The sequence below is a fragment of the Danio rerio genome, chromosome 23 (assembly GCF_049306965.1).
Source record: "Danio rerio strain Tuebingen ecotype United States chromosome 23, GRCz12tu, whole genome shotgun sequence".
NCBI classification, from domain to species: domain Eukaryota; kingdom Metazoa; phylum Chordata; class Actinopteri; order Cypriniformes; family Danionidae; genus Danio; species Danio rerio.
Window position 1 is genome coordinate 45,917,746 of NC_133198.1, and position 22,255 is coordinate 45,940,000.

Here is a 22,255-nt window from a genome sequence, read left to right on the forward strand (position 1 = left end):
AATTTGTACGAATTAGCCACTTAATGAAAAAGTTACGAATTGCCATGAGATTGTGTTGGTTAACCTGGCAATGCCGATTCATTTACAATCAATGAGTTTAGCACATGAATGCATTAGTGTTTCCAGCTGAACCCAGCACATTAACCTACGCTGCAGACAAAAATAATGTCACACACAGTAATTTGTTTACACACCCACAAAAATGAGTTTACAACATGTATGCAGAAAAACAATCAAACGGACTGTAGAACACTTCTGTTAGGAGGGATGACTTATGGCCCGTTTCCACTGAGTGGTACAGTACGCGTAATTCTAAAGTTGCAATTATTCCTTATTTACTAACAGTTAATAAATTAAAAACAGCTGCAACTTTAGAATAACGTCCCAATAACTGATGTACACTATTAACTGATACTCAAGTCTTTATTAAGTTATTTACTTACCGCTTGTTCATGATCTATTAGTAATGTATAAGGTATAGTTATAAATCATTAAAATACAGTTAAGAAGTCATTTACAACTTGTTAACTAACAGCTTGTAAGTTATCCATTAGCCATCTGTAAGGCACAGTTATAAATAAATAACAAACTATTACCTTTTATTTAAAAAGTAATTTATAACCCATTAACAAACAGTTTATTAGTGGTCTATTAACTAGTTATAACGGATAGTTATTCTAAAGTGTTACCCAGTGTAAACATTGAAAGCTGAGCTTGGTAGATTAAAATAACGTAGTGTGAAACATCAATATCTGTGCATTGTCCATTAATATGTAAAGCTTATCAGATCCATAGGTATTATGAAGTAGGCTAATAAATGTATAGTTTTAGCCATTATATTTATCTTTTAAAAAGCTTACATTAGCGGATAAATCACAAGGTAAGGCCTACTGGGTAAAAAGGGGATGTCTTTCACACAATTTTAGAAGATGTCATTTATTCATTTATTCTCACCATACTTAAAGGTTCAGGACACCCCGGAGAACTTTTTATTTTTATTTTAACAGATTTGTGTGTGTTGAGCATCAGTTAAGACAATGTTAGCACCTGTCAGCTTTAATTGTGGGGAAAACTGGATAATTTTGAGCTTTTGTCAGCTAATTTCAGCTTCCGGGTTTAAAATGATTTTTGAGGCGGATCTAAATCGGCGACGTAGCGCAGTACTGCAAGTGCAATGATGAGAAGAGAAGAGCTGGCTGCTTAATTATTCATGAGACCTGCCAGAGTCAAGCCTGAGATGTGACACACGGAAACCACGGCACAGTATTTAGCCGTTCATGAAGGCTCATATGTGTTCCATCATCCACGGTGTTTGTTGCATGTTTTCCCCCGCGATCTTGTCAGGGCCGATCATACAGCAAAGCTGTGTGTGTGCTGCTAGCATTTTTGTCGAGAGAGCAGCACGAGAATTAGAGAATGGCGGACGCTGTCTTTTATCAGGAGTTCGTTCACATTCAGACACATCGCCGTGCTGCTGTGTTTGCCTAAATCCTCCAGATTACCAGCAGGGCTGATGGTTAAAATAGACAGGTCAGGAGACCTGCTGCACTGAGTCTGCTGGATATGGGGATTGAGGGAGAAGTCCTCATTTATAGTGTTTACATGAACTCACTTATCTTTATAATGATATAAATTGTGGTTATGTGTATATGAAATTACGAATAACAAATGTAACAGGTCATTAAATCACTGTTCATTTCTTTGCATTTTAACTTTGTAAACTATAAACTCATGCGTCTCCTCACGGTTTGTCTCATTTTGTGAGCTAGCTTCGTTCGCTCACGTTCTCCCCTGCTGGCCACGCCCACTCCTGCTCGATGCTCACGGAGCTCCACGCCCATTTATCATGCATCTTTTGAAAAAATTCTAAAGTAGACTTTAACCGAAAGTGGGGGGTGTCATGGCCCTTTAAGGTCTTAGTCTCTTGTTTATCCTCATAGCATATACATGCGATAAAAGAACGGCATCTTAACTCTGTCTTTCGTGAAACGCAGTTTCAGTTTAATGTATAGTGATTCGGACTCATTCAAAGTGGCATCGCTGCGCAAAAGCACATTATGAATGCATGCTACACTTCTGACTGTACAGTGTGTTTTCTTTTTCTTAAAATGCAGAGAGTTTTTTGGCGAAAGTGTGGTGTATAGCGGCATTTGCATATGAACTCTTCAAATATGTACATACATATAAACATAAACACCTAACTTAAACACAAACATATTTACAGTCTATAATATTATAGAAAATAATACACATTTACATAGGCTACATGTATGTATACCTACTCATACATATACATATCTGTACACACATACATCCATCGATATACACTAGGGGTGTCAAAATTAATTGTTTCTTTGGTGCACCACGATGCAGACGCGGACAATTCTGTATCGGTTCAGTAATAATCATAACCGGTTATTATGTTCTGACGTCATTTATCTCCTATGCTGTCTGTCGCATGGGAGGTGAGCGCGAGTATTTACAACACTCAGCCAACTCAGGGCCGGTTTATGGCATAGGCACCATGGGCAAATGCTAGGGGCGCTGTATATCCAGGAGGGCGCCAGAAATGAGCCTGGTTCAGTTGGTTTTGTTTTCGATATTCTTGACACACTTTCAGTTACAGACAGCAATAACTCAAAAACCTCTTACCCTAAAAAGATCTTAAGTGTGTTTCCTACAAAAAGACAAAGCTGGTTATGTTTCACAGCTGTCTTTCTTTTTTTTCGCTCCACACTACGAGCACTGCTCCGTTTAAGCCCTCGCAATATGTTTTTAGCCGGGATAGCTCGCGCTGAGAGGAGCTCTCAGCAAGGGACCGTCGGAAAAGTGCTTTTTTTTTCGTTTTTTTTTTTTGGCTTTTCTGCTCCGCTCTTCGCGAGCTCTCCCTGTTGCGAGGGCTTAAGTGTGTGTGCGTGTGTGTGTGTGTGTGTGTGTGCGTGTGTGTATGTTTGTTTCTTTGGTGCTGTCTATGTTTGTGTTTGAATGAGAGACAGTGTGGTGCTGTGTCTCTGTGTGTTTATACAGACAGCTTGTTATAGCCTCTCCTCTAAAATATAACACTGTATATGGAAAGCATCGTCAATGCACCGTGATGCACCGAAATATCGAATTGAACCAAATCGAAGGCATGATAATCGTAACCGTAAGTATAGGTTCACACCTCTAATATACACATAGTAATAAACTAAATAAAGTAAGTAGACACAGAATATCAGAGATTCGGGTTGTAGCACATTAACTTCTATTATCCATGAGTCATTCTGCCAGTTTGTCTTTAGCCGCTTTCCACGCATCAATAGTTGAGGCTCTAGCTTTATTTATTCTGGCTGTTAAATTAATTGTTTCTTCAGTGCACCGCATCGCAGACGCGGACAATTCGGTATCGGTTTATAGTAATAATCATAACAGGTTACTATGTACTGACGTCATTTATCTCATATGCGCTCTGTCGTGAGGGAGGCGAGCGCGGGTATTTACAACACTCCAGGACCCAACGCAGAAACTGCACAATTTCACTACGTGTGTGTGTTTTCTTGACAGTTTTTTCCTGACACTTACAGCAGAAGCCCCTATTTCTTTGTGATTGAGGAAATGAAAGTGAAATCCATTTCTTTCTCTCTCTCTCTCTCTCTCTCTCTGTGGCCCATATCACCTGCTGGCGTGACTTTTCCTCTCAGCTGCTGGCATGACTTTTCGTCCCGTCTCTTTTCCTCTCGGTTGTTACAACGATACTTCTTGATGTTGGTCTGCATTTCTGCGGCGGTACCTGAGCATTTTCGCGGGACCTGACCAAATTTTATGCGGCGCGGGAATACATTTTCGAATAAAGCGCGGGAGCGGTTGGTAATGTTGGTGTAATTTTAACAGCAGTGGGCGGTCTCACAATATCGCTCCCGAGCGAGCAAGCGTGTGCGTGTGTGTGTTTGTTTAGTGCTGTCTATGTTTATATCTGTCTATGTTTATATGTGTATCTGTGTGAATAAAAGACAGTGTAGTGCTGTGTGTCTATGTGTGTGTGTGTTTATACAGACAGCTTGTTATAGCCTCCCCCCAAAATACAACACTGTGTATGGAAAGCAACATCGATGCACTGAGATATCGAATTGAACCGAATCGATGGCATGATATTCATAAACGAACCGAACCATGAGACCAGTGTAGGTTCACACCTCTACTAACAATACTATATCATAAAACTGGAATAGCCACATTAATAAATAAAGAATCCTTGCACAATTATCTTTAAGAGCCAATAATGTTGATCTTAAAAGGGTTTAAATAAAGAAAGAACTGCTTTTACTCTTGTCAAAATAAAACAAATAAGACTTTCCCTAGGAGAAAAAAAATAAATAAATAAACAAATAAATAAAAATACTGTGAAAATTATGAAAAAGAATATATTTGAAAAAGAAGAAAAAAAATCACAGGAGATCTAACAACTTTGACTTCAACTGTACATTGTTTATAACAAGAACTAGTATATACAAATCAAAATAAGTAGAGCAAATTTGATTTTCAAGACAACTTTAATATCTCTCAAAGGGGTTACTGTGGATGACTGTAATATTTTCATCTGTGAACAGATTGCAGAAAAGGTTAAAGAGGTTCATCGCTCCTTCAGCTGCTGCAGAGCTGAGGCGAGGTGAACTCTGCCCTCTCTCTGAGTGCTACGCGTGACTTCGCTGACCTTCACAGGACTCAGATCCAGATCAAAGATGAGGCTGTAGTTCAGTATCAAGCGTTTGGCTTGATCTCTGTCCACATAACCTGAAAGAAAAAGATGATTTTTTTCAGGCACAGAATTTTGAATTCATTTTCCTTCGGCTTAGTCCTTTATTTATCAGAGGTCGCCACAGCAGAATGAACCGCCAACTATGCCAGCATATGTTTTATGCAGTGGAGGCCCTTCCAGCTGCAACCCAGTACCAGGAAACACCCAAACACTTTCGCATTCACACACTCATACACTACGGCCAGTTTAGTTAATCCAATTCTCCCATAGAGAACATGTTTGGACTGCGGGGGAAACCGGAGCACCCGGAGGAAACCCACTCCACACAGAAATACCAACTAACCCAATCCAGAACCAACAACATTCTTACTGTGAGGTGACAGTGCTAAACACTGAGCCACCTTGCCGACTGAATCTTTTTAAAGTGCCCCTGTTATGCTTTCATAGATTGACTTTTCATGCAGTTTATAATGTAGGTGTTCATGCATCCGAACGTGAACGTTTTAAAGATTAAAGTGCAGATAAATGGAGTGTTTAGAGATTAAAAAGTGATTCTGAACTGCCTGAAACAAGCTGTCACAGACTCAAAGATTGCAAAGAGTTGGACATCCACAACAACTCGAGATTTATTAATGATAATCACAAATCAGGACAGTATTCAATTTAATCTTCATATATCAGAAATCTTTCAAAGCATAAGGGAAAACGTGTCCTTTTGTGCAGAGTGGCACCAGGTAGCAGATTTAGCCTGCCGTTCCATGGATGATGGGGAGATAGTTGGGTGGATGCTAATTTGCTGAACACCCCTGAATGATCTGATGACCTGCAGTTTGTGTGAGTTCTAATGCCCCAGTATAGTGGAAGGGGACACCATACTGTCAGTGAGCGCCATCTTTCGGATGAGACATTAAACGTAGATCCTGACTCTCTGTGGTCATTAAAAATCTCATGGCACTTCTCGTAAAGAGTAAAGCCTGGTTTATACATTTCGTTGAGTGATTGGCGTGACCTATGGCGCATGTCTTGTGTGTTGCCGTGCATTTAGACTTCTGCGCGCTGTTACTTCCGAAATGCTAGCTGGCAGTAGGTGTTTATGTTCCTTTGTGTCGAGTTTCTTTGCCAGGGTCTGTTCTTCGTACGTGGATTACTTAGTTAACTGGATTTGATTATTCACGATTTGACATGATCCAGGATCGTTTCGTTCTTCAAAGCTGATCCGAGAGTTGTTTTACATAGCAACAGTTCTGCTAGCTCAAACCTGGTCGGAAGCAGGTTTAATTCATATAAACAGGATTAGATCGGGTCAGTTCAAGCGAAGAAAATACAGAAAGTATGTACCAAATTTTTATATTTTGTTTTACTTTTCGTTGAGTGATCGGCGTGACCTATGGCGCATGTCTTGTGTGTTGCCGTGCATTTATACTTCTGCGCGCTGTTACTTCCGAAACGCTAGCTGGCAGTAGGTGTTTGTTCCTTTTTGTCAAGTTCTGGTGTTTTGTTTTTGTTTGTTTTGATTTCTAAACACTACCTTAATGTACAAGTAGCTAAAACTAAGCTACTTGTACATTAAGGTAGTGTACCCCACCCCACATTCCCCCCTCCTCATGACTGTGAAGCGCTTTGGGTGTATGGACATACACAATAAATGCACTATATAAACCCTGCAGAAAAATCCAGCTTAAACCAGCCTAGGCTGGTTGGCTGGTTTTAGCTGGTCAACCAGGCTGGTTTTAGAGGGGTTTTGGCCTTTTCCAGGCTGGTTTCCAGCCATTTCCATCTCCTGGAAACTGACCAGGTAAATCCAGCTAAAACCAGCTTGACCAGCCTGGTTTAAGCTGGACATAGCTGGTTTTGGCTAGTCATCTCCCAGCCTGACCAGCTAAGCCCAGGCAGAAAATGGCTGGAAACCAGCCTGGAAGTGGCCAAAACCCCTCTAAAACCAGCCTGGTCGACCAGCTAAAACCAGCCAACCAGCCTAGGCTGGTTTAAGCTGTTTTTTTTTTTCAGTAGGGAATGCACATTACACTGGTAAACTGCAAGAATGTCTGTGGGTTCTGAACCATGAGGGCTTTCAACTGAAGTAGATCCTAAATCCGTTTCTCCATGTGAATGGTTCATACAACCCCAAATCAGAAAAAGCTGGGACAGTATGAAAAACGCAAATAAAAGAGGAAATTTCCTAATTTACCTTGACTTGTATTTCATTGCAGACAATATGAACACAAAATATTTCTTGTTTTGTTTGGTAAAAATCATTTGATTTGTAAACACACATGCTTTCATGTCATTCAGACCTGCAACACATTCCAAACATAGTTGGGACAGGAGTAGTTCAGGCTAGTAATCAGGTAAATTGGTTAAATTATGGAATTTGAAACAGGTGATGTCAACAGGTGATTGTAATTATTATTTGGTACAGAAACAGCATTCAAGAAAGATCTAGTCGTTCAGGAGCAAAGATGGGCTAAGGATTGCCAGTTTGCTAATAAAAACGTAAGAAAATTATTGAAATGTTTTAAAAACATGGTTTCTCAAAGTAAGATAGGAAGACATTGGATATTTCATCTTCAAAAGTGCATAATATAATCATGCACTCTGTAACTCTTACATGGCTTTTGCATGTTGAGCTCTCTGCAACTCTCACATGGTCGCCCACTGAAGCTTAGCAGGACTGCGCCAGGTCAGTACCTGGATGGGAGACCACATGGGATAGCTAGGTTGCTGCCGGAAGTGGTGTTAGTGAGGCCAGCAGGGGGCGCCCAATCTGTGGTCTGTGTGAGTCCTAATGCCCCAGCATAGTGACAGAGAGTCTATACTGCTCAGTGAGAACCATTATTCGGATGAGACGTTAAACCGAGGTCCTGACTCAGCAAATTTGCCCACTTGCCTCTGTCCATCATGGCCTTCTAACCCTCCCCTTATCATAAGTGGCTTCATCGTCTCCTCTCCACCAATCAGCTGGTGTGTGCTGTGCATTCCAATGCAAAATGGCTGCCGTTGCGTCATCCAGGTGGATGCTGCACACTGGTGGTGAATAAGGAGATTCCCCCCTATGTGTGTAAAGTACTTAGAGTGCTCATAAAAAGCGCTGTATAAATGTAAAGAATTATTAATATTATTAACATCTTCAAACCAGACACACTGTTTTTCTCTAATGTTTTCTACCTGTATTTTTAGTGTCACACATGCGTAAGGCCATCTCCATCTTCTGGAACCGCTGAAGCCACGTTTCCCCATTTTCTGCATTTTCACTCCTGACACTCACTGATTCCAGGTCAGTATCTGCCACCGATGCATTGCAGATCTCTGCCTGTCGTTCAGAAATGCACATCAAAAAGCACATTCTGTTTTATGTTTCAGAAAGCTGCGGATTGTGTAAAATGGATTTTTGGTATTTCAATCAGGCTTATGGACAGACCTCAACACTTGGCTGGTTGTCATCTTGTGCTGCTCTCTGGATGAACTTCAGCAGTTCTCTATAGTGCACCTGCAGAGCAGTCTGGTAAGTAAAATATACTGAAAAAATAGACATTTTAATGCTAGTGTTATCTGTAGGAAACCTCATTATTATATAACAACACTTTGTTTAACAACTTTTCTGCATATATATTGTCATTATTCTCTTTAATTTGCAGAAAATATTAAGCATACACTATTAATAGATAAATTGTCAACTCTGTTACTGTGATATTTCAGGGAATGTCTCTTTTACTTTTTCAAAACAATAATATGTTGAAAATGCAAGAAATTGTGCTCTAGACACGCCATGCGGTGTCTGTTTTAATTTTAGTATGTTGAGCTAAACAACAAAAATAAGTTAAGCAACATTTAGTAACATAATCAATTGTTTCTGTCATATTAAAGCATATTTTGCATTTAAAAATCTGTTTATTCTAAATTATACATTTGTTATGTATCATTCCAAGGAAAATGCTTGGAAAACGCCTGAAATGTACCCACAATTCTGGAATGAGGGATATATATATATATATATATATATATATATATATATATATATATATATATATATATATATATATATATATATATATATATATATATATTAGGGATGTAACTGTATCAGAATTTCACGGTACGGTAATACCTCGGTATGAATGGCACGGTACGGTATTTATTGAATAATTTACAGGAAAAACAAAACTAATGAAAATACTCGAAAAAAGTGCCAAAAGTGTTTATTTACCTTAGCACTGAACATATCAATGACATACAAATTAGCCATCTGTCTGTAAGTTTCGAAACAGGAACTTCAACTTTTAAATTTTAATAACAAAAAACTATTAAACCATAAAAAAATAAGGTTTCAATTTAGTATTGTTGAAAACTCATCACATTCTACATTTAGATAGAGATGGACTTTTTAAGGAAAATTATCATATAACTATAATCTGGTAAAAGCTGGGATCTCTGGGCATGTTCCCTGCAACAGAAAAAAAAACCCTCTCATTTGTGACTGAGGTTTCTGGGACAGAGAGATATGATTTAGCCAAGGTTGACAGCAGTGGGTAACGTTGTGCATTGTCTTTCCACCACTTGAGAGGACAAGCCATGAGTGAGATAGAGGTCTCTTTGCGGTACAAGTCAATGTCTGCATCAATCTAACAAGTGTGCTGTGTTCTGCAGTCCCCATGACGGTTATTAGTCGTATTCATCGACTTATATTTCACCACAGTCTGGCAGTGCCTGCATACTGTTTTTTTCTTTGTCTGTCACCTTTTCTCCTTTTTTGTATCTTTTTAGAAAGAAACCGAAATGCTTCCACACATATGATTTAAAACCCGCTTTAGGTTCGATCATTTCCAGCTCTTTTTCTTCGCTACTAGCAACACACTCCATTTCCGCATTACTGGATCTGTAGTGACAACAGACCGCAAAGGATGATGGCCACGCCTGGGCTGATGGGAATTGTAGTTCCCGCTACCTCCCGTTCGCTTCATTCGCCTGAGCAAATTTTTCTCAGAAATATAGTTTTATTGAGTCATGCGCCTGCGGTCATATTGAAAAAAATTACTATTGAGGTATGATGGTATTTACAATATTGTTACATCCCTAATATATATATATATATATATATATATATATATATATATATATATATATATATATATATATATATATATATATATATATATATATATTTATATATATATTTTTTTTTTTTAACAATGATTAATGAATTAAAATCAAAGATTATTGTGATAAACATCTGTGGCATGTGGTGTGACATGAGTTTAAAATAAGAATTTGCATTTAACTTTGCATATATCTTTTAAATTGACATTTATAGATCATCTGAAAGCCAAATAAATAAAAATGTTTGATTTATGTATGGTTTGTTAGGGTAGGACAATATTTGTGAATATTAAGCAGAGTGGTCGCCTCACAGAAAGAAGGTCGCTGGTTCAAGCCTAGGCTGGGTCAGTTGGCATTTCTGTGGAGTTTGCATGCTCTCCCCGTGTTGGCGTGGGTACCCTCTGGGTGCTGCGGTTTCCCCCACAGTCCAAACACATGCGCTATAGGGGAATTGGGTAAGCTAAATTGTCCATGGTGTATGTAGGAGCCATACATTGTGTATTGGCGATTGGCCACAACGTGTCAGTACCAGACTATATAGCTGTGGCTTCACTGCATGGAGGAAGAAAAATAGGTAAAAAAAATATTGTTTCATTTTAATTTAAAAAAATAATAAATTACTCACAAATTATGCAGGTACAATTATTAAGTACATTACACACGTGGTTATGTCAAGAATACAGCATTTATAGCAGCAGTTATAAACTGCTTACTAACGTTTATTGTAGAGTTAATGCTTAACAGATAATTAATTCACTATTTGCTTATGCTTAATCGATTATTCATAGTGTGTAGTTTTTATAAAGTGTTATCAATTGTTTTTACTTAAAGAAAACAAAATAATCTGCCAGTAAGGTAAGAAAAATATATTGTTTTTGTTTTTAAATAAGTTTATATTTCTCACCCCGCTGGCAGAATATTCAGCTTGTTTTAAGGAAAAACTCATTTCATTTTGACTTATTATTCCTGAAAACAAAACAGTTTTTTTATTTGTCTACACTGTACAAGATTAAGTCATGACAGCAATGACACTTATTTCAATAAGTTAATCAGGTTTCAATCAATTTTCTTTTAAGTTTAAAATTTATGAAAGTTTTAACATAATATTTATATATTATCCATCTATAGGTTGGAGGAAAGTCTTTACCCCAGTTCAAGTATCTTGGGGTTTTCTTCATGAGTGAGGGAAGGAGGGAATGTGAGATTCACAGGGGGATCAGTGCAGGGGCAACAGTAATGCGGTTGATGTAGTAGTCCATGGTAAATAAGGAGCAGAGCCAAAAGGCAAAGCTCTCGATTTACCGGTCAATCTATGTTTCTACTCTCACCTATGGTCATGAGCTTTGGGTCATGACTGAAAGGACAAGATCTCGGATACAAGCGGCCGAAATGAGTTTCCTTTGCAGGATGGCAGGGCGCACTCTTATGGAAAGGGTGAGGAGCTCTGTCACCCGGGAGGAACTCAGAGCTGCTGCTCCTCCACATCGAGAGAAGTCAGCTGAGGTGGCTCGGGCATCTGTTTCGGATGCCTCCTGGATGCCTAGGAAGGTGTTCCAGGCATGTCCCACCAGGCCTCAAGGAAGACCCAGGACATGCAGGAAGGACTATGTCTCCCGCCTGGGCTGGAAACGCCTCGGGATCCGCCCGGAAGAGCTGTAGAAAGTGTCTGGGGAGAGGGAAGTCTGAGGCTCTCTTTTGAGACTGCTGCCCCCACGACCCGGCCCCAGAAAAAGCGGATGAAAGTGGATGAATGAATTTATAGTTAAGTAAGTTACTCTATGGATGTGGGTTGAGATACCGTATTTTCCGCACTATAAAGCGCACCGGATTATAAGACACAGTCTCAATTACGGGGTCTATTTCTGTACTTAACCCATACATAAGGCGCACCGTATTATAAGGCGCACGCTAAAATACACTGTCTGCAAAATAAAGGTAATGAAAGCAAAACAGTTAACATAGTTTAGTTGAACTTTATTGTACTATTTAACAATACACTCACATTATTTTTTTAAATCAGTCTTCTCTCACAAATCCATCAAAGTCCTCATCTTCTATGTCTGAATTGAACAGCTGGGCAGTTTCGTCATCAAACACGCCGGGTTCTCTCTCATCATTGTCGGAGTCAGTCTCATTGCCGGGTGGCTGTTCAGCAATGATGCCGGCTTTTGCGAAAGCTCGGACAACAGTTAAAGCAGACACCTTAGCCCAGGCATCCACATTCCATTCACATATGGTGGCGTAACTCGCCCGGCGCTGCCTACCAGTCTTAGTAAAAGAGTGTTCGCCGTCTGTCATCCATTGCTCCCACGCAGCTCGCAACTTCACTTTAAACGCCCTGTTTACACCAATATCCAGCGGTTGGAGTTCTTCTGTTAGTCCTCCCGGAATGACAGCAAGCTCCGAATTCATTTGCTTCACTTGGTTTTTCACAGTAGCGGTAAGATGGGCGCGCATGGAGTCGCAGATCAACAGGGACGGTGATGTGTGGAAAAAACCATCCAGTCTCTTTACGTACACCTCTCTCAGCCACTCATTCATTTTTTCCTCATCCATCCACCCCTTTTGATTGGCCTTAATGATGACTCCAGCTGGAAACTTTTCTTTTGGCTGTGTCTTCCTCTTAAAAATTACCATAGGTGGTAGTTTCTGTCCATCACCATGGCAACCAAGAACAACAGTGAAAGCCGACTTCTCATGGCACGTGGTGTGTATTGAGACCGCGCAATTGATGAGACCGCGTGTATTGATGTGTTTGGGCTGGATGTTTATGTCGGTAATCTTGTTACTGCAGTAAGTGCGGAAGATGTTCAGCTTTTCTTTGTAATCCGCTGGCAGTTGTTGCGCCACGGTAGTCCGTGCGCGGATAGAGAGATGGCGCCTTTTCATGAAACGAAAGCACCAAGACGGGCCTCCTTGAAAGTGTTCGATCCCCATGTCTTGTGCTATCTTTGTTGCCCTCAGTCGAATGGTGACTGTAGAGACACTTCTTCCGGCTGTTCTCTGCTCAATCAATTGCTTAAGTTGGTCTTCTAACTGTGGCCACCTTGCTTTCTTCCCGCGGAAACTCTGTTTCGTCTTCTTAACTTGGCGCAGTTCATTTTCTTGTTTCCTCCACTTCCAAACCATAGATTCATTCATTTGGAATTGTTTCGCAGCGGCTCTATTCCCATTTACAACCGCGTAACTAATAGCATTTAGTTTGAATTGTGCCTCGTAAGCATGTCTCTTCATTGGTGCCATTTTCGGGGATCATTAGACAAACATATGTAGTTTTGATTGGTTTATTGCTGCTGCATACGGAGTGTACGTTTTACGTCCCTGTGTCGGCGGGAAATGCTCCGACAGCCAATCAAGCGGAGCGCTTTCCGAAATCACACAACAACATTTTTACAGATTTTTGAACTCCGTGCACACATAAGGCGCACCGGATTATTAGGCGCACGGCCGTTTTATGACAAAATTTAAGGCTTTTAGGTGCGCCTTATAGTGCGGAAAATACTGTAAATAAAAAAGTAAAAAATTGTAAAACTGCAATAGTTTTGTCCTTTACAGTTTAGAAAATGCTGCTTGTTTTAAGAGTTTTTAGATATGTGGACTAAAACAAGATCAAAACTCTAAGTAAGATTGTTGTTTTGTTTGCTTTTTGCAGTGTATGTTCTGTGACGATCAGCGGTTGTGATGTGCAGGACCTGCAGTGGATCAGTGGTGTCACTGAATTTTCTGATCACACATGCCAGTGTTCTGAGCTTCACCGGGACCTTTAGTTTCAGCAGCAGAAACATTAGCTCAGACTGATGGAGGAGTCCTGATCCCGACGAGTCCAGTGATGTCACTTCCTGCTCCATCAGCTCCAGTTTGTTTTGCTCCAAATCCTGCAGTTCCTCTGAGAGACACGTGAGGAGGCCGTGCTGCGGATCCTCACTCTGCACAGGTCAGTTTGAAGTCAGAATCATTAGCTTTCTTGAATCATTAGCCCCCCCTGTATATTTTTCCCCAATTTCTGTTCAACATAGAGAAGATTTCTAAGCATAATAGTTTTAATAACTCATTTTTAATAACAGATTTTTTGCCATGATGACAGTAAATAATATTTTACTAGATATTTTTCAGGATACTAGTATTCAGCTTAAAGTGACATTTAAAGGCTGAACTAGGTTAATTAGGGTAAAATTATGGTAATTAGGCAAGTCACTGTATAACAGTGGTTTGTTCCGTGGAAAATTGAAAATATATATCGCATAAAGGCGCTAATAATCGGTTAAACTGCAAGAATTAAAATTACTTTGTCACTTTTTTAAATACACTACTGTTCAATGACAACAAATTATTGCTTTTCTTTAGTATTGATGCATTAAACTGACCAAAAACAAAATAATGAATACATCCATATTGTTAAGAGGAGGTCTTTTACAATGAATTGAAAATATTATATGTTATTTGTGTTTCATGATATTATTTAATACTTCTCCAATTGCGTTTAAACGAAAGAAGGCATACCATTACCATTATCATTACCATTACTCTGTGTATTCCAACAGAAAACAGTTATTTTAAATACATTATAAATCATAATTTTTAACAAATATTAGTTTTTTTATTAAATAAATATTTGAACTAATCCTTCAAAATAACTTTTTTTTGAAAAAGGCTTATTTCCTAGAACTAAACAGTTGACTTTATTCTATTCCATTGACAATTTTAAGAAGAAGAATACGAATGAAAGACCAACAAATAATCCAGGTAAAAACGCGTCTGTCTGTGCAGACAACACTCGACGTTGATTTGAGCACTTCTGTAACTTGGTTAGCATTTGCTTGGCGACATTGTCTGAAGCGATCTTGAAATGGTAACGTTAGCTATAGTTGCTTTGTGTATATATATGCTTTGTCGTTTTCAATGTTTTTTCTCCCTAAAATAAGATAATTTGAATGATTGAAGTGTAATATTTTTACACATTTTTCTTAAATGTTTTAAGCATCTCCAATGTGTTAAATAAAGAGTGTTTATTTTGTAATCGTGTCTTTTTATGTCAATAGTACTAAAATAATAATAATAAAATTATATAATAAAATATTTAGGACAAAACTAAAAGGTTTACAGTCGTTAACTGTTAAATTAGTTTTTACAGTAACTAACCATTTTCAGACACTACGATAACATGCTGTAAACTGATTTACGATTGTATACTGTAAATCTCAAATACAGTAACTTACTGGCAACACTGTTGCCAGTAAGTTACTGTAAAAACCCTTTGAAATGTCCAACAGTGTACAATTGGCAATCTCTAGAAATGTTTATAGGGCTTCGTTTTCAGAATGAGCCTATGTTAACATTTTGTTGTGTTATTGATTTGTATCAATAAATGAAGAATCATCATATTGATCAAAAGTAGACTGGGGTACTCGGGCTCGGTTCTCAATCCCTTGCTTTTTGCATTATAAAAAGAAAGTCCTTTGCTTAATCCTGCATCAATTTCACCTGGCAGTTATTTACTCAATAAATCAGCTGAATGTACTCAAAAAGTCAGCTGTTTAACTCTAGGAGACTTGTAAAATGAGCGTTTTTTTCAAAAATGGTGGAGTGTTGCTTTAAGTGTTTGCATAATTGAAAACATAAATATAAATAACAATATAAGCTATACCTCAAACTCGATTTAGAGTCACTGTGAACATGAAATCTCACCTGTTCCTCTGTAAAATGAGGATTTTGCAGGAGTTGTTTCGAGGAGCTTGGGTTGGTTGTGGATTTCGGATATATGTATGATTGTGATCGGTCTCCGCATGGTGCCGTCACACACCGTCTGTCTGGAAACTGGAACATTACCAAATATTAGCATCCTGCTGTCTTTTGCATGAGCTTCAAACTATGAAAGTGTTTATTCGTCTAGTAAACTCTAGTAGGGGTTTCAGCACCATGGACAGCGCAGTTATTTCAAACGATACGTGCTAGGTTTTAGAAACTGATTTGAAAAATGGCCAATGGCAATCACACACTGCTGAGTGTTAGGGTTAGGGTTAGTCATTATTTAAGATGCCATTAACACTATTGTGCTTTCATTTTAAAAATACACACATACATTTGTTCTGTTATTGATTTGTATCAGTAAATGAAGAATCTTCATATTGATCAAAAGTAGACTGTGGGTTACCTCAAGGCTCAGTTCTTAGTCCCTTGCTTTTTTCATTGTAAAAAAGAAATTCCTTTGCTTTATCCTGCATCATTTTCACTTGGAAATTATTTAAATTCAAGATCATCATGGATGATGACGTGGTTCAAGCCTTAGCTGAGTCAGTTGGCATTTCTGTGTGGAGTTTGCAAGTATTCCCCGTGTTTGCTTGGGTTTCCTCCAGGTTCTCCAATTTCCCCCACAGTCCAAAGACATGTAGGGTAGGTGAACTGGGTTTGCTAAAATTGGCCATAGTGTATGAGTGTGAATGAGTGTGTATGGATGTTTCCCAGTGATGTGTTGCAGCTGGAAGGGCATTCGCTGTGTAAAACATATGCTGGATAAGTTGGCGGTTCATTTCGCTGTGGTGATCGCAGATTAATAAAGGGACTAAGCCGAAAAGAAAATGAATGAATGAATCATTATGGATACGTACCCCTATATACATTTCTGGATGATGTGAAATACATTCCAGAAGGTACTTTTTTTTTTCACCAGAGGTCACTGTGTATGCTTTTTCAGATCTCAAATTTTTTTCATGAGTGCCATTTGCTCCTGCTGTTCTCATATAAATCCACCAGAAATTGCTGTTAAATGACTGACTGACCCCCAACCCCCCCATACCCCCCCACTCTTTTTCTTCCCTAAACCCAACCAACAATTTTAAAAGGCAATCCAGAAAAAGAAAAGCCCTCGTATGTTTTTTTTTTTTTTTTTTTTTACCATTTCTTCAAATCTTACCACATTCTCACCCTATTAATTACCTGTTTATTATATTTTTTGCCTTCCATACAGAGCTAAGCGGTCAGCTGGTAGCTCGAAAAGAAAGAGAAGCTGTCTGTGATGTCATACCACCTTGTAGCATTCGTTTTAAATACTTTGTAGCTCTGGCTACATAATTCGAGCTCTCCAGATATGTATACAGGGGTATGTTTTCTCAATGAGCCTGTGCTTGCTTTTTAGCTTTTTGAAACATTGCAGCAATGTGTCAAGGAAATAACTGTTTTTGTTATTTTGATGGTCCATTTGAGTATTAGTTGACTGTCTGCTAAATATCTGCTGATACTGTTCCTTTGACAGACATTTAACTGACTATAAGAAACTTTGTAAGTACGTCAACGTACACTAACCCTAACCCCATCTAATAGTCTACTTATAATCTAATGAGAATTTAAATTCAACACAGGCCATCAAAAAAAAAGTGGGACACAATCCGTGCACGTCCATTGGAAATAACACACTTTAGCATGGAGTGATTATAAGAAAAGTGTCTGGTGCAAATGTTTAAAAACTGGTGCGAGGGTTAAGTGTCAGAGAGATGAAAGAGTGTGTTTTCTACAGGTGGTTTTTCAAGCCCACTTAACTGTGTGAGGCAAAATCAGAATTGCATAAAAAGGTTGGTGTTTCCGTACCTGTTGGAGAGCATCTAACAGGTTATCTTTGTGCTCAGCTGGTCTCAGGTCATAAGAAGGGGATTTTCTGCTCAAATCTTCATCCGTGACTTTGTTCGATGAATTGTTTCTGTCTTCTGAGCTGTTGATTATTTCGAGATGATCTATGGGACTATATAACTGTTCCAGACAACATACTTATGGTTTATATATTTGTGTTTGGGTACAGCTCTTTTTGTTTGCAACTATTATTTATGCATTTACAGTTGAAGTCAGAATTATTAGTCCTCCTCTATATTTTCCCCCAATTTCTGTTTTACAGAAAGAATTTTTAACTAATTTCTAAACATAATAGTTTCAATAACTAATTTATAATAACTGATTTATGTTATCTTGACATGATGACCGTAAAAATATTTAACTAGATATTTTTCAAGACACTTCTATACAGCTTAAAGTGAAATTTAAAGGCTTAACTCCAACCCAAGCTCATTCTGGAAACGTAGCCCCACGGACGTTTCTGGAGACCATGATTTACGTGGCTGGAGGTACGTATTTGCGCGTTTTTTTTTTTTCTTTTTTTATCGAGCGAACGCTGTGGGGCAGTGTGACGACGCTCCGCCCCTCCTCTTTGCGCTTGTCGGCTCGCCTCCGTGTGGAGGGCTTTCCCGCTTCAACCAGTTTGTCCGTTCAGCTCGCAGCGTTACGTCGGCGGAGCGGAGGCCCGGAGGAGCCGGCCGCGGCGATGACCAGGATCGAGTCGGAAGAAGAGCGGTTTCCTGAAATCAGGTAAGATGAAAAGCAGAATCCAAAAAAAATAAAAGCGAATGAGTTCGCGACGGGGCGAGATCCAAAAACGCTGTCAAAATCGGATGAGGGCTTTTTTTCTGGACGGCTTTTGCAAATCGTTGCTTGGGTTTAGGGAAGGAGGACGAGGATGAAACTCCACAGTTTTACGTGAGAACAGCGCGGGCGTGAACGGCGTGCGCTCCCAAGAGGCATCCTAGACGCGAAAAAGCGCGCTCAGCGGCCTCTCGCGAAAACAAAAACTGCTCGAATACGTACCTCCCGGGACGTATTTCGCGGTCTCCAGAAACAACCACGGGGCTACGTTTCCACAATGACCCCGGGTTGCTCAACTCGGTTAATTAAGACAAAGTCAAGGTATGAGGCAAGTTTTGTATAACAATGGTTTGTTCTGTAGACAATATAAAAATATTGCTTAAAGGGGCAAAAAATATTGACCTTAAAATGATTTTAAATAATAATAATAAATGCTTCATTTATTCTAGCCAAAATAAAACAATAAGACTTTCTCCAGAATAAAAAACAAATATAGGAAATACTGTTAAAAAATGCTTCCTCTGCTAAACATCATTTGGGAAATGTTTAAGAAGGAAAAAAACATTCTCAGGAAGGTGAATAATTTTGACTTTAACTGTTTATCCTTTTATGAACATGAAGTTATATGAAACAAATATGTGTTTTCCCTTTGAGGAATACGTGTACCTTTTGGACCCATCAATAAAATATTTAATATGCTTTCCACCAACAATCTTCACCACCAGCTGAGGTTTGATGCTGTTCTCTGTGGTTCTCCATCCGTCCATGATGAGTGACTATAAATACACACAGACATATGCATATATTGGCCATGAAAAACATTTACACATTTAAAAACGTGTATATTTACTGCACTTTTCTTTATGCTTAAAGCTCCCCTGAAACCAAAATCAATGTTAGTAACATTATACTAATGTTTAAGCTAATATACTTCAAAACAAAAGCAAAATTAGCATTTTCAAAGATTTAAGTATTTAAAACATGCAGTTTCTAAAAAACAATTCAAGAATATTTATGACATCACTGCGCACTTTAGCTTCCAATCAGATGTTCTGACCAATTAAATGCTCTCTATTACCTAAAGCCACACCCCCTAAAAGACGCAACTGAAATCAGTCATTTGTTAACACGTTATCCAATGTTTACACAGATGGTTTGCCTAATGTATAAGAAATTAATAACTGGTTTGATACGTTTAATAATATTAATAATAATAATAATAATATCTGGTTGTGTTAATTTTAATTCCTGACTGGCAATATAAACAACATGCTATTTGCTGTTTTTAAAAGGGGGTGAAGCTACCTAAGATGCCCAGTCCTGTCTTCATGTTTATTTTTAATTACGTCACACACTGGACAAAGCTGTATATTTCAAGGCACTTCAGGGGACCTTTAAAGATTCCAAACCTATCAATGTCATAGACGTCACATTTATGTACAAATCTAATAAAAGCAGGAGGAAACACACCCACCTGTTTCACTAAATCTCCTCCAGGTCTGTAGAAAAGCACAGTTTTACGAACGCAGCTGATTTGTGTTTCAGATACAAGCACGGGTGAAGCTCAGAGCAGAGGATCCTCAAATAGGAGCAGTGCCTGTTCTCTCTTGGGTCCTGTGGGCTCCAGGGTAATGTGAGCTGTGCCATGGCGACCCGGCCGGTCACAGCCGCTTCCAGTGCATATACAGATAAGAGTGATTTATTACTGTACGCCTCTGCCTGACTGCACAATGATAAAGTAAATGGCTTTTAAAAGACTAAAAACCTTTTATTTATTTATTTTTTTAGCTCTAAGTAACATTTTATATTTATATAATTGCACCATTTGAGCTTTGCACCACAACAAAATCAAACATTTACAGCAAAAAGTATTTTACTCTTTGCTATTTAATTATATTCTGCCCTGTAGCCTGGTAGGTGACATTTAGTTTAGTGTAATTTCATTTAAATACATATATTTTGTTGAATAATAATCCTGACATAAAATTGTTGTAAATAATAAAACAAAAATTTAATTATCTTTTCATTAATTATATATTTCATTATTTATCTTGTACTTTATCTGCTGTGTAATTATACTAATATTTTTTAGGTATTTTTTACTTGCCACGCACGAGTAGAGCTTTGAACTATAATGAAAAAATAAATAAATATAGTTAAATATAATTTAATATAATTAAAATAATAATTATTTAATTATTAATTTAATTATAAAATCAATATTCATTCATTCATTTTCTTTTCGGCTTAGTCACTTTATTAATCTGCTATTAGCGGAATAAACCGCCAACTTATCCAGCAGTGTTTTACAAAGCGGATGCCCTTTCCGCCACAACCCAACACTGGAAAAAAAAAAATATATATATATATTATAGGTGGGCATATATTATTTTATTTTTAATCTAGATTAATCTCACTGTAATCTTGGAATTAATCTTCTTTAAAATGGCTCATTTGAATTCTGCCGAAGGCATTCAGAATATGTGTGCTACTAAAGTCATAACTGAACTAAACAGAAATGGAATTAAGACATGTGGAGTATGCAGATATTAGTGGCATTATTGAAGTAAACACAGCAATCAAACTATTACCATCATGTAGGACTTTTCGGCATATTTTTAGACAAGATTCACACACACGGCTGTCACTAAAGGACCGCACAAACACACACAATACAGAATTTTTTTTTCTTTCCATTTGGCGTGCATTATTAAATTCCCCAACACTCTCACCAGTCCTTACTCCTTATTTGCGTCTAATACCCCAGTTTGTTACGAGTTCATGACTGAAATGTTCATGAGTTAAAGTGAAACTGCCGAACTGCAGTTAAATTCAGGCATCCTGCTGATTTGATTAAGAAGGGCACTTTTTTGTCAGACGGCTCACCGGCCAGGTGTACATCCGCGCTATAATATCAAGGTCAAGTCATCATAGCTTGCGTAGAATAGACCCAGCTCCCAACCCAACTTTGAAAATAGATTAACGGCAATATATTTTTTTTTTGCGTGCGATAAGAGTCTTGTGTTAACGCTGATAACGGCCCACCACTAGTAAATATAAATATATATATATATATATATATATATATATATATATATATATATATATATATATATATATATATATATATATAATTTATTTATTTATACAACAGTATAACTAATTGTAGTCGTGAGATATTAAAGCAATATCAGCACTCGTACAGCCTCTTCACCTTCTTGTGTATTACTAAGCCCACACTAGGACTAAAGAGGGACTAAACAACTTACAGCAGTTTGACAAATATTGCTGCTGTTGGACAACAGAATGTACTTTTGAGGCTTTTTAGGCAAGAATGTAGTTGTTTAGATTGCATCAATGCAGTTTATTTATAAGAATAGTGCCTATTTTAATTATTTATAATTCCAGTTAGCAGCTATCAGCCTGAGCAGAGCAAAGACGGTCAACATACCACTACAAGATGGTGACAGAGACTGCATAATAAGTCTTTAGGGAAGAAAAACTTGAAATAGCATTATTTTCATTTAAAAATTAGCTGATCAAATCATTACAGAACAGGTAAGTGACCATTTAAGTCAGTCTCTGTCTTTTGCATGTTGTAGTGCTGTATTTATACCACAGTAGTCTGGTAGGTTTGCTTCGATTTGATTTTTATGGGTTAATTATTGTGATCTCACGATTGCAACAGAGAAATACTGGGAAATACTGATGGCATTTCATGCAATTCAGCCTTATAAAGTGAGTAAATGTGAGCAAAATGACCTGTTTTGTCATCACTTTAGACATTACGCAAGAGAATCATTCAAACACTAGCTCTAAAGTGATGTTGGTGAATGAGCAAAAGTTTTTGCTGTTCTGACGTCAGCTGCAGATGTGAATGAATGGTTGAAGAGAGTAGTTCCTCAAACAAAAGGATTTGTGAGACTCTCAGTGTTTGATTTTCTTTTTTATATTCACAATTATGCTGTCGAACTGTTGTATAATTGCAATATCACACTTGTAGCAGTGCAATATGACTGTATA

At 38.1% G+C, this 22,255-nt stretch overlaps 1 protein-coding gene across 4 annotated transcripts; it reads right to left on the minus strand.

Moving 5' to 3' along the window:
• Positions 1-4,446: 4,446 nt before the first annotated feature.
• On the minus strand, positions 4,447-19,915 carry c23h1orf87 (chromosome 23 C1orf87 homolog). 4 transcript variants are annotated; one of them, XM_073939411.1, is made up of 8 exons: positions 19,707-19,915; positions 18,899-19,008; positions 17,411-17,531; positions 15,515-15,643; positions 13,522-13,755; positions 8,154-8,222; positions 7,901-8,045; positions 4,447-4,770 (listed from the first exon to the last, which is right to left on the minus strand). In XM_073939411.1, exons 2-8 carry the CDS (start codon positions 18,997-18,999, stop codon positions 4,610-4,612), a joined length of 960 nt encoding a protein of 319 aa, XP_073795512.1. In that variant the 5' UTR covers positions 19,000-19,008; positions 19,707-19,915; the 3' UTR covers positions 4,447-4,609. The 4 variants fall into 4 exon arrangements, with proteins under 4 accessions (XP_073795512.1, XP_073795511.1, XP_009295389.2 ...); XM_073939410.1 differs by having other exon boundaries at positions 4,449-4,770; positions 17,411-17,561; XM_009297114.4 differs by having other exon boundaries at positions 4,449-4,770; positions 17,411-17,569; positions 19,707-19,879.
• Positions 19,916-22,255: the final 2,340 nt, after the last annotated feature.

Excerpts from the sequence above, each read along its gene's own strand:
- c23h1orf87 (XM_073939410.1), bottom strand. The coding sequence starts at position 18,999 with ATGGACGGATGGAGAACCACAGAGAACAGCATCAAACCTCAGCTGGTG. Across the intron at positions 15,644-17,410 it reads TGTTAGATGCTCTCCAACAG|TTTCCAGACAGACGGTGTGT; the intron begins GTACGGAAACAC and ends GTAATGTTCCAG. Across the intron at positions 4,771-7,900 it reads GTGTGACACTAAAAATACAG|GTTATGTGGACAGAGATCAA; the intron begins GTAGAAAACATT and ends TTTTTCTTTCAG.